Here is a 12538-nt window from a genome sequence, read left to right as displayed (position 1 = left end):
AGGGAGGTGGGGGCAAGGGGCAAGGGAAATAAACAGAATAAAAAGGGGCAGTCATATTCTTGCTAGCAGCTGGCCGGGTCCAATAATCTTTTAATATAAAAATCACACCAAAAAACCTCAATATATTTCATCAAAAACAAGTTGTGATTTCACTTTACATGACGCTATGGAAATCTATTATTCAATTAACAATCCCTTTATAATTTCCTACAAATTTATTGGATTAAACTGGATTTCATGCCCTTTCTTTAATAACTCTTATATTGAATTAATTGCCCATTGTCCCCTCCCTTACTCCCTGATGTTTTACAGTTTCTTAAATTGACCATTTTTGGATTAAACTTCTCATTTATGGAGGAATAAACACAATTTTTAAAACTTTGTATAATGTTTAAAAATGCAATCTTCAATGATAATTTCTTTTCATTAAATGTTTAAAATAAACATAAATTTAAACTTAACTCAAGGAAAGAAGAAATCATAAATGACATACTTTTCAAATTATGTAAGTCAAGTTACTCAACTACTACTACCGCTGAACTATAATTTATACATTTAGTGATTAATTCTAGATTAAAAGTTAATTAGTGTTCAGAGTTGAAACAATTGAAATCAAATGTGTAAGTTTTAAGTATGCAGTGCAGTAAAGTGTTCATATAAACTAGACAATGGCTTTTTTGCATATTTCGTTAGGAAATATTAATGAAAATATTAACCTTTAAAACAGGACAAATAAATTATTTTTAAATTTTTGTAAACTTTTACTCAATATTTTTTGCAGATTATTTTGTATTAATGAATGCTTTAGATGAACACATTTTCTATGTATGCATTGAAGTGCAGATCAGAATTTATGCACAAAGTTTTACTTGTTTTAAACTTATCAAAACTTTATATGTAAATAATTCATTTGAAAAGTGAAGCAAAAGTTGTTATACAATAATGGATTTTTGATGGATTGGTATGATGGAAATTTATGTTATTGATAGATGGGTATAATTTTTATTGGATATTTCATACAGATTCATAATGTCTATAAAACATTACTAAAACTAAATGAAATTGAACAGGAAAGAAAAAACTAAAATTAAGTAGATCACATAAAAATGATGTTTGTGTAGTCATGAAATAACTTTCAAACATTATAAAAAAAGGGATAAAATAAATAAAAACTATTTAAACTTATGAGGAAGGAAAATCAAATCTGTAAGATTGCCCTTAATGTAAAAACACTTGAAAGCAAAGTTGTACAAAGATGGTTTTAAAGCTTTTCTCTTTTAGTTCTCAACATTTTAGCCTCATGTAAAGCAGCAAATATGTTGACTTGATATTAGCAATAATTTCATAGTTTATATTTGTATTACAAAAAGTGGGGACTTTGTCACTAACAATGTATTTAGAAGAACATTAAAATTAATAAGTATAGTTCAATACTTATTCACTCACATCTGACATGTTCCTAAAAATTAGGAAAGATACAAATTCCTTATTGCTGCTCCTTAACCAAATATTAATTAGCTGCCGTGTAGAAACATATTTTTAAGCACCCTTTTACTTTGTAAAGTTGCTGATTGATGTATTACAAATTTTAAAAGTCCATTTTCAAATATTATTTTAGCAGATTGAAAAGGCATTTTGTTGAGTATTTCAATCACATTTATATAATAATTTAGGATTTTCCTTCATTTTTGGGTAATAAGATACAAACTTATTGTCTTAAATAAATTTATTTATATCAGAATTTGACAATTGTCGAAGCTCTTTATATGTGACTATAAAAATGACGCCATACAATAAAATGACCAATGATAGGTCGGCACAAAGACTAAATTACCAATGGCAGGCCAGTATACAGATTAATTGAAAACTTGTAGGCCAGTATGACGTCATTTTTTTATAGGCAATACAATGTTGCTGATGATCTAGTAAGTAAATAAATTTGTGAAAAAGGACAGTCAAGCTGCAATTTATTGGATATTATAAGCAGCTGCGACCTGATTATTATTATGCTAATTGATTATTATAAATCTTTGTTTTTCTTACCTTTAATACTTGCAACTCCGTCGTGTCTGTGAAATGGCTGATTATGCTAAAATAGAGAATAATTGTTTTATAGACAGCTTTTCGCGATTAGTAAAAGTAAAAATTAGTTACAGTTTTGTAAGCCCAGAGCGAATAAAGGCCCGGGTTAACAAAACTGTAATTTATTATATTATATTTAATTTTGTATAAAATATACTGAGATACAAGATTTTTTAGTATGGCTGAGAACAAGTTCTGGCCCTGCAGATATTAAGCGGTTTCGAAGCCATACTGGAATATCTAATGCTTTGTTAAGGTCTAACTGTTCATAATTTAAAATAATTAAAAGTATATAGATACATAAATACAGCTTAATGCTTTTAATTTTTTCAACATTATAGGATCTAGGAGAAGCTACATTGTTAAGAAGAAACAAATAGGTTAGCAGTTGGCGAGATATATTGGTACACATAGACAAACACACACGCAAAAATCCTGTTACTTTTATATAGTAATATTCTTGCATACCTGTCTATTCCAGTAAACTGCTGGCGAGGGCTGACCTCCAGCTTTACATTGCAATCTTACTCGAGAACCTAGAAAAGAAAAAGGAATTATGTAACAATACATACATACATACAAGTTTTGACTTTGCCTCGTCACCAGGGGAGTCACAGTAGTTACCAATCTTGGATGTTAAGGTGTCTATAGAAAGCTACTGGCATACCAAAGAAAAACTCTAATAGACTTTTTGTTCATCTCTTTCACAGCTCCCATAAGAAGTGCGAAAGTGACATCGAAAGAAGTAAAATCAGTCACCTGAAAGCATTCTACTTTAAAAAGACAGTCATACACACAAACATACAATAAATATACAAATACACACAAAAAAATCTTACATTTTCACTCTATAGATTTATAATTGAGAATTTACTATTTGATATGCAACTTTATCATATTAATGATATAAACAGAGGTGTTGTTTTCAATGAAATTTACATCAAAATATTTTTCTGATATATTTACTCTAAAAACCAAAAATAACAAATCATTAACCTTGTTATATTTACTTTAATAAACTTTCTCTTTGCCAAAAAATGTAAATACAACTGAATTATTTTTATGAAAAAATGAAAAATCACTGTTTTTCTTTAATAAAATTAAACCAAAACAATTATATGATAATAAACTAATCTAAATGCAAACCTAACTTCTTTTTGGTTTGTTATTTTACAATTATTAGATACAGAAAAATGAGGATTTATCATTTTTTTCTTAAAATATTTCACACAGAAAAAGACTTAAAAGAAAGAAATACTCCAGCGGCTGCCATTCAGCCAATTAATTCCATTTGAAATTGCTGAAAATTAAATATTTTGTTGGTGTAAAGTTGTCGTAAAACTTGTTTTTGATGTAACTGAAGGGAAGTGGTTTGTGAAGGAAATTTTCCCTTAGAATTATTTGTCAAAATCGCATTTCCTTTTCCCTGCTCCTAACTACACTAGTTTGTTATTTGCAGTTGATATTACCCCTCAAAGCCTCATATCTGTTTATAATAAATCTCAAAAAACGCGCGGCTAGAGCTAACTGCAGAGTAAGAACGCACTTCTTTGTAGAAAATATATTTCGCTTTATTCAAGCCTTCTCAATTCTAATTGTTTGAGAGTTTATGTTTATAATAATCAGTAAACAACTATTTCTTTTTGAAATATTTGTAAACAAATCAGATGTCAAGCCACCCTTTTTAAAAATTTTAAAGTCAACTGCAAAATGGTTTTAGACATTATTTTGTACTATTATTAAAAATTAACAAAAATGACACAATTACATAATGAAATATGCTCATTAGCTAATCCTGTGTTCAAATTTGAAAGAAAAGACTGAACTAAGCAATTATGTAAATAAAAAGCTACTAAATTTGTTGCTTAGAAGTTCAAGGTTTCTTTCATCCTATTTCTTCATTTTTACCAGGAGTTTATAAACAGCATTTACATTATATTAGGCATATAAACTTTGGGTAGTACTTCATACACTAATTTAGACATCATAATTATGCTCTCAATTGAGTTATCTATTTAATTTTATCTGTATCTTAAATGTTTGCCTGTCTGTTTGTACATGATTATAAAGGGCCATTGTTTTTAAAAAAAAGTATCATAAATACTACACCTTGTAAACATACTATTCCAATTTTCAGTCTGTGCAGTGGGAGAAATTTGATTTTATACGCTGCTATAAGAGATAAATTTATTATTCTTTACATTATTTTTTGGCTATCGGGTAATAGAGCTTGTATGAGGAGAGGGGAATTTTCTTTTAATTATAACTGAAAATTAAATATTATTAGCTTACATCTTCAATGAAATAACTATGAACAACTCTTTGTTTTACTTTGGTCATTCACCCATCTTTTGTGCTTAATAAATGGCTGTGAAACTCTTTAGAGTGCCTATACAAAATGACGTCATACAATAAAAATAACCAATGATAGGCCAATACACAGACTAAATTACCAATCCAGTATACATTTTAATTGACCAATGGTAGGCCAGTATGAACTCAAACTTTATAGGCTCTAAAAAAAAGCTTAAATGGCTGTAATGTAGAAACCGCCTTTCCTCTTTTATTAAGAATGCAGTTGTGTTGTTATAATATTTATGCAGGAACTAAGTCAAACTATTTATTTTATGCATAAGGGGTTAATTAGCCCATCATTAGTAAGAAATAGCTTAATTTATATAGCTAAAACTAAATAATTTAATTGGACAATCTAACAACCTAACAAAAATATTACAATTTACTTTCAACAGATTATCATGTAATTTTGATAATGACTGTATTATATTTGATCCAATTACATTGATATAAATTTAAATTTAATTCTTGTCTTGAATAAAAGAAATAAAAACAAGACTGTTAACTAAATTTGAATGAAATCTTGAAAATGAAATTCAAATTTGATTTAATTTTTCCTACTGTCACCATTTTGAGAAATTTAACCTTTATTCTAGTACATCTTTAAATTATGAAACATCAAGATTATGGATAAAGAATATAGAAGAAAGGGAGCAAACATAAGTTAAATCAAACTGTGTATAATTTGTAACGTGTTACAAATTATTGGTAAAAGATAATAAAACAAAATTTCAATGATGATTTAATGTTTCAGGTCTGTATAAAAAAAAATGGAAGTAGCTTTTATCACTAATAATTAAATTTCAAATCTTTTTATTATGAGAATGACTCATTTAAAGTATAAATCAGTTTTTAAGTCACATTAAGAAAAAGTTGTTAAACCAAGTGGTCAAGGATCAAAATTTGTTACCATTCATACTGAAATGGGTTAAGACATATATCTTTAATATTTACCGAGATACTGATGAATGATGACACCTTAGTTCATTAAATTGTTTACGGGCAATGCATTATGTTGTATAATGTTTTTCAGAATTATTTCTTTTTTTCTTTGTACTAGTAAATTTGAGGAAAATGTTTTCTTAGAATAATTTTATAAACAAAATGTGTTTCAGAATCTTTCTTAGTGTATCTAAGGAAAGGTTATATATTACTAGATGAATATATAAAATTAGATAAATAATAACATAATAAAATTAAAGATAAGTAACGTTGAATTATCTTGCATCCTAAAAGTGTATTGAAAAGCTTGTTACTTGGTTGTTAAATGTAATTGAAGCCCCCTTCCCCCATTCTTCAAAAGTCTCTGGAATAGATAGATACAAACTAGACATAAATCATCAATAGATAGATAAATACTACATACATGATAGATAGATAAGTAAACAGACATGTTGTAAAGAATCCTTATTTACACCGCACCTAGTGTCTGTTTATCTGATTCCAATATTTAGAGTATACTGAGAATAAACAGGCAAGCAACACTTTAGGGTATTATACTCTTAGAATTTTTTCTTCAATTTTTAAAAGTGAAGCTTTTCTATAATTAGGTTCGGTCCGTCCGTCCGTACGTCCGTCCGAGATAGATAGCTTTTATTCGTTAATTTAGGCATGTTAGAATTGTCCTATCGATTTCAAACTTTGCATGATGATTCCTGTAGTAGTTAGGTAAGATTTAGAAATCGTAGCAACTCTATAATCATTACCAGAATGTCCGTACGTCCATTTTAAACATATTGATTTTTCTACTTTTTTAACAACACATTTTTATGTGATCTAATTATCCGTTTGATCTGATTTTTGGTATATTAATTCCCGGGACAACAAAGAACAATATTACAAGCGAAGCAACTCTATAATCCAGTCCTAAAAATGTAAGTATGTCCATAAATATTATCCTATATTAAGCAGTATTTCAAATTTTGCTTCGACTCTTATACTTTTATATTCTGATTATTCAGTTCAGACACTATGCAAGTGTTAATGTCCGTTTGTCCTACCGTTTCAGTGCTTCGCTTTTATGGATGTTGTCATCCTTGTTAGAATTTTAATAACCACCTAACCTTTCCCCCTCTCCCCCTTTGACAAATTTATATCTCTGGTCTTGGCGCTCGGCCCCCTGGCCTACCTAGCCGCATCGTTCGGCTGCCTAGCCTGAATAGCCTCGGGCGCTAGGCCGCCATTTCCTACAACCTAACCCCAAGAGGTTTTTTTTAAGGTTAAAGAGAACTATATCGTCTCAGCGATGAGACTGATCTATCGGTACAGATCTGTCAGTTGATAGGTAATTTGATTTAAATTTGTTAATAAAAGTTATGGGATCACATGGGTTTCCATTTATAATCCAAGAAATTAAGAAAGAATATAGTGTAAAATCTGAAAATGTATTATTATAAAACTATATTTTTATTCCTTAGTCTAATATCCAATATGTATAAAGATTAGAATAAATGAATAATTATCAACATTAACACTTTTGTTTTATTTATATTTATTTAAGTGAAGCCATTTAGTTTTCGTTTGACTTGATTTGTAATAAGTTTTCCTTATCTTATTTAAGTTATAATCCTGGCATGTATAAATAATCTTGCTAACAGTTGAACCATTATGGTTCTCCTTTACAATTTACCTTTTCACATGTCCCGGGAAGGTTTTTAACTTTATTTGAGGGAGGGTACCACTACTCTACTTAGAGAATTACAGAAAATACATTATCTTTCTCATAAGATGGGTGCAAACTGGTATTGAAATTGAAAGTTTTCGCTGGTTTATCAGATGCATGATAGTAATGATACGCATACCTTCTAAATATCGCAAGTTAGGACTTCCAGACAATGTTCTTGCAATAAAAGGATTAAGCCAAGATTTGTTGCTTTTTGATTGACTATGACATCAGACTATCCTCTAATCTATTTACTCACCTTTTCTAACTGTAATGGAGCCGTTTGCAGGATTCAAACTTTGAATAAATGGAGGTACTTCAACTAACAACTGAAAATAAAATAAAGGTTAATAAATAGGAAGGATACATTTCTTTGATTGCATTTATGCCCAATAAACTCTGCAGTTGCGCAGCTTAATTTGTATGTCCATATGTAACAAAAGTTTAACAACTGACCTTAATAATCAAACATTATTTTTTTTAGTCTAAGCGAAATTGTACATAATTTTTTTTGCAAAATTTCGTAAATATAGAATACATTAAAAGGACATACTTTCATTTTAGATTTTATTATAAAGTTGCCTTATAATACTTTACCGTGTTTTCAAAAGAATATCGTTGTTATATAATTTACGTCTCATCTATTTTTACTATCGACAAATATAAAGATTGCTTTGAGTTTTGACGGATTTTTAGTAAACTTTGACATGCCACATAAATATCAACCAACTATTTCCTGCGTAGTTTTAAAGTAACGTTTATTGATATTGAGGAAAATTGAATATTATAAAAGATAGTTATGTCATAGTGTCATATTTAGTTAATTTCAAAACAAAACTTCTTAAATGCGTAGGGACCATTATCAAATGCGTAGCTTTTCCATAATAAGGATCGGTCCGTCTGTAACAGATAGCTTTATCTTTATTTCAGTTATGTTTGGATTGTCCTATCGCTTTCAAACTTTGCAAGATGATTCCTGCAATACTAAGGCAAGATTTAGAAAGCGTAGCAACTATATTATCGTTAATAGAAAGTACGTCCGTCCATTTTATCTTTTTTGCGCGCTTAATCTATCCTATTTATCTAATGTTTAATGTTTAAAGTAATAATTCTAAAAACCTGTATTAAAGCCACAATGCAAAACAAAGGCCAATACCTTTGAATTAATTTTTAGCTCATTTAGTTATGACACTCTACAAGTGTCAATGTTAATTTGCTCTGCCGTCTGATTGTAGAGCTTCGCTTTTATGTATGCTGTCATCTTTGTTTAAACTATTACTCATTGACATACAAAATAATTACAGAGCTGCTACATATAAGCTGTGAAAACAAAGTTTTTAAAGCAATATTGGATTTATTATTACTTAGATCTTACACCAGATTATCATATAGAAAAAAAATTCTCACCGTATGAACGATACTGATATCTTGTTTATTGACATTAACCGTACACTTGTACAGCCCCGTGTCCTCCATTTCTAAATTTGTTATAAACAGGTCCACTCCATTACCAGGCTTCTCCAGAATTTGTATCCGGGAATTCTAAACAGAATTTTGAATTCAGTAATAGTTATTTGTCGCATCGTGTTATAGAAAGCTTTCCACGGATATTAAAATGGAAAAAAATTAAGATTTAAACCAGTTTTGTCAATTCCGAGGGGCCGAAGGCCCGGGCTAATAAAAGTGGTATTCATTTTATTATCTAAATTTATTATTCATTAATTGTCTATTATAAAATTCTATATGTACATTAAGAGATATAAGTTTTCCGGAATTTTAATGTAGGGAGTAGATTTGAAATCTGCATCAAATTTTAAGGATTTTTTTTATAAAATTCGTTTTTTGTAAAATTCTTTATCTAAAAGCGAAAATACATTTTAAGTTAATTAATTTTGACCAATAGGATAGGTGGATTTTAAACTACCTGCGCTCTAATTGGTTGAATGATGTACGACATCCAATCAGAGCGCAGATTTTTTAAATCCACCAATCACGGATGCCAAAATTAATTAACTTAATTTGTATTTCCGCTTTTAGATAAAGAATTATACAAAAAACGAATTTTATAAAAACTCCTTAAAATTTGATGCAGATTTCAAATCTACTCCCTACATTACAATTCCGGAAAACTTATATCTCTTAATGTACATGATCTTTAAGTATCACTTGTACATCCCCCCCAGTTAACTATACTTCTATTAGAGCTGAATGGCTAAAATTATTACACTACTATAGGATATTTTATAATTGTTTTGATTAAGTCAAAACAAATATCTTTTTTCTTTACCTGGATGACCCTGCCAGGACTGATGACATCCTGTGCCCGCCAGTTAAGAATTATACCCACTTAGTTATAGCTCTCTAAATTTCAACACATAAAATCCTGAGGGTGTGGGGTTGGGTTGGGGGTCAGTTGATTACCTAGATATCTAAGTCTGTTCTCAGGGGGTAAAAATTTGCTCCATGTTGTTGGATAAAAAATGATTACCTGTAACACTTTAAAATTGTTGGCACTGATAACTTGGTCATCTTTCTTCCAAGTCACTACAGAATCATCTAAATAAAATAATTATTAATAGAATGGGTAATAGCAATGATTTAGGTCTTATCTCTCAATTTGACTTTGATTTTTAGAATTATCCAATATCTATTTCTTTCTAAAAGCAATTATTATATATATGTATACTAGTCGCTTCATCCCTAGCCTCTAGGGACAAGTGAGTGAATCAAGATACAATTATGCACAGGGAAAGCTCCAATAAAGTAAAATAAGTCTTTTCTCGCCTTTACGTGCACTGAGAGATAGATATGTCTTATTTAGAAATTCATATTCAAAATTATTTATAGTTTGGGACACAATAAAAACTGTCCCGAATTTGTATTAATTTTGAGGAACACGACTCCAGTTACGTCATATTTTTCTTTCCCGAATAAGGAAAGGGGGAAAGAAAAAAAAGGGAAGGGGGAAGAAAAAAGAGATGGGAGAAAAGGGGGTTTCCCCATCTCTTTTGAAGAGATTTTCTTCCCCCCTTCCCTTTTTTGGGAAAGAAAAATAAAACGTCACTGGAGTCGTGTTTCTAAAAATTAATACAAATTCGGGACAGTTTTTATTGTGTCTTAGTTTGGCCGTTAGCAGCCAACATAGATTTTTGGAGATAATCATAAACCATTACCATAAACATGTAACACTCATCAAAATGTTTATTTAATATTTTCTAATTATTGTTAAGATCAAACATTATTAATAAATGCATTTATTTTTATGATAAAAAAATATGACGTCTAAAAATCCAGAAAATTGCAATGAAACTTCTTTGAGTAATTAGACACAAAAAATATCTTTTGTTTATCCTAACCCTGAAACTAAAACAAGGTTTTCAAGACCAAGTTGAAACAAAATATTTGTAGGAAAAGTTTTTTTCTTCCCATAAATTGCAACTCCAAGAATCATTATATAAAAATGTTCAGAAATTTATAGTTTCTAAACTTTCTGTATTTTTGTTCAAAATAAGCAGAAAAAATTGTAGAAAAACAAATCAGCAAAATTAGGTACAGAATAGATACAAGGTTATAAAAAAAGGAGTTTTGTCCTTGTCAACATTTATATAAATTAATTGTTAATCAGGGAGGAAAGCGAAATTGGGCTGCTTATTACACTAGTCTCCAAAGTTTTTTTCATAAAGTTTTCTTCTTCGTTGGCTTAAGAACTATGGGGACTCTAATAAAAATTGGATTGGTTTGTTTATTAGGTTGAGTGTCCAAACATTTCAACCACTAATTGTAATATACTATGTCGTAACTTTTTGTATGGAGATGCTCATCAATTTATCGGCCATTGTCTTATCAATACCTTATTAAAAAAACATTCCAAATTTTTCTTTTATATTAATTAATCAAGTTTCAAGAAATGAAGATCATTATTTTGTTTTATATGAAACACTACATGCTGATATGTACATCATTAAAACCCGTGTTCTTAATTAGGATTATTTCCAAAATTCATTAAATATCTGGAACAAGAAAATTCCAGCAATCTGTTTCTTACTCTAATTAGATCTTATATTTTATAGTTTTTATGTTAAAATTTCATATTTAAAAACTTTGTAAATAAACTATAAAATTTACTACGCCAATAGAGGCCTCTAGGGGCTCTTGAGGAGGGGATGTGGGGGGAGGGGTTAGGGGTGCTGATGCAATTTTAGTTTTTAAAAGAAGATTTATTTGGGAGGATGAAGATACTCTCCTCCAAAATAGTTACAAACCTTACCTAGACATAAAGGATACTTCACCGTAAAGGAGAACCATATCGGTCCTTGGATTAGGGAGATCTTCAGGTACAGACAAGGAAACGTTACTTCTCTTTAAAATAGGATAAAAAGATGGTCATAACTTACCTAAATTAAGCACTGAACAAGGAAGGGTAACATTGGTATTCATTGGTTTACTCAACTTCTTAGGTTGGCTGAGAATCTTTATCTTTGAGTCCTCACTTCCAATTCCTTCAACTGAAAATATAGTTTAGTTATTAACAGTTAAACTAATTAGTGTGGGGTTTCTAAAAATGCTGGGTCATACATGGAACCTAAAATTGACTTGAACACTTATTGTAATGTACTACTATAGGATATTTTAGTATTTTAAAAATAAAATGCTTAGTTTATGTCATAAATTATTTTTGTTCTCTACCTGGATGACCCTGCCAGGTATGCTGGCAACCTGTGCCCGCCAGGATAGAGATATTAAAAAAAATCAGCTCTGAGTTATGTGTCATACCCAAATTTAAAAAGTAACATAGTTATAGCCCTCATAACCTTATAATATTCAAGTATATAATTTCCATAACTTAAAACCATATGACTACTTCTTCAAACTTTCAACTCTTCAAATTAGAGTTGAAAGCTTATGCACACACTCACATTAAAACATAAAATTTATAGACATTTAGTATCTTTAAGTATCTTTTAATTATATCAGGGGGGGGGGGGGGTAGCATTGGGCAGTTTATTACACTAGTACCCAAAGTCTAATATATAATAGTATTATAAAAATTTCTTATTCTTTGGTTTAACAACTTCGAGGACTTTTATTTAATTCGTATTAGATAGATTTATTTCGTTGAGTGTCAAAACTTTTCAACCACTATCTGCAATCTACAAAAGGAATAATTTAGCGTAGCATCATTGGGAATGTACATCAATTTATTGGCCATTGTCTTGTCCCTTTAGATTACTAGATTATAATAGTTTTAGCTTGGGAGTCTAAAACATAATTATTTTCAAAACTAAATTTTGGAAGAATTAAGAAGTCAAATCAATTAAATACATTTTATATTTTATGAAGGTAAGTTTTTTTTGTTTAAGAGTCAATCCAAAGATTTAAACTACTAATTAAAAGTAGAATATTTGTTTAAGTTGATCTATTCAAAATTGGGAGGGAATT

The 12538-nt window shown here is 29.5% G+C and overlaps 1 protein-coding gene across 1 annotated transcript in view; it reads right to left on the bottom strand.

Annotated features, from left to right (window-relative positions):
* Window positions 1-12538, bottom strand: part of LOC145324786 (igLON family member 5-like) — a 130069-nt gene that overhangs the window by 15159 nt on the left and 102372 nt on the right. Inside the window, exons 3-8 of the mRNA XM_080167424.1 lie at window positions 11494-11604; window positions 9588-9655; window positions 8507-8641; window positions 7359-7428; window positions 2551-2618; window positions 2044-2089 (exon numbers count right to left, since the gene is read on the bottom strand). Coding sequence (XP_080023550.1) covers window positions 2044-2089; window positions 2551-2618; window positions 7359-7428; window positions 8507-8641; window positions 9588-9655; window positions 11494-11604 — 498 coding nt within the window. The remainder of the gene's footprint in view (window positions 1-2043; window positions 2090-2550; window positions 2619-7358; window positions 7429-8506; window positions 8642-9587; window positions 9656-11493; window positions 11605-12538) is intronic.

The sequence above is a fragment of the Acartia tonsa genome, chromosome 7 (assembly GCF_053477335.1).
Source record: "Acartia tonsa isolate MP-2025a chromosome 7, ASM5347733v1, whole genome shotgun sequence".
NCBI lineage: Eukaryota > Metazoa > Arthropoda > Copepoda > Calanoida > Acartiidae > Acartia > Acartia tonsa.
This window is presented reverse-complemented; position numbering and strand designations above follow the sequence as displayed.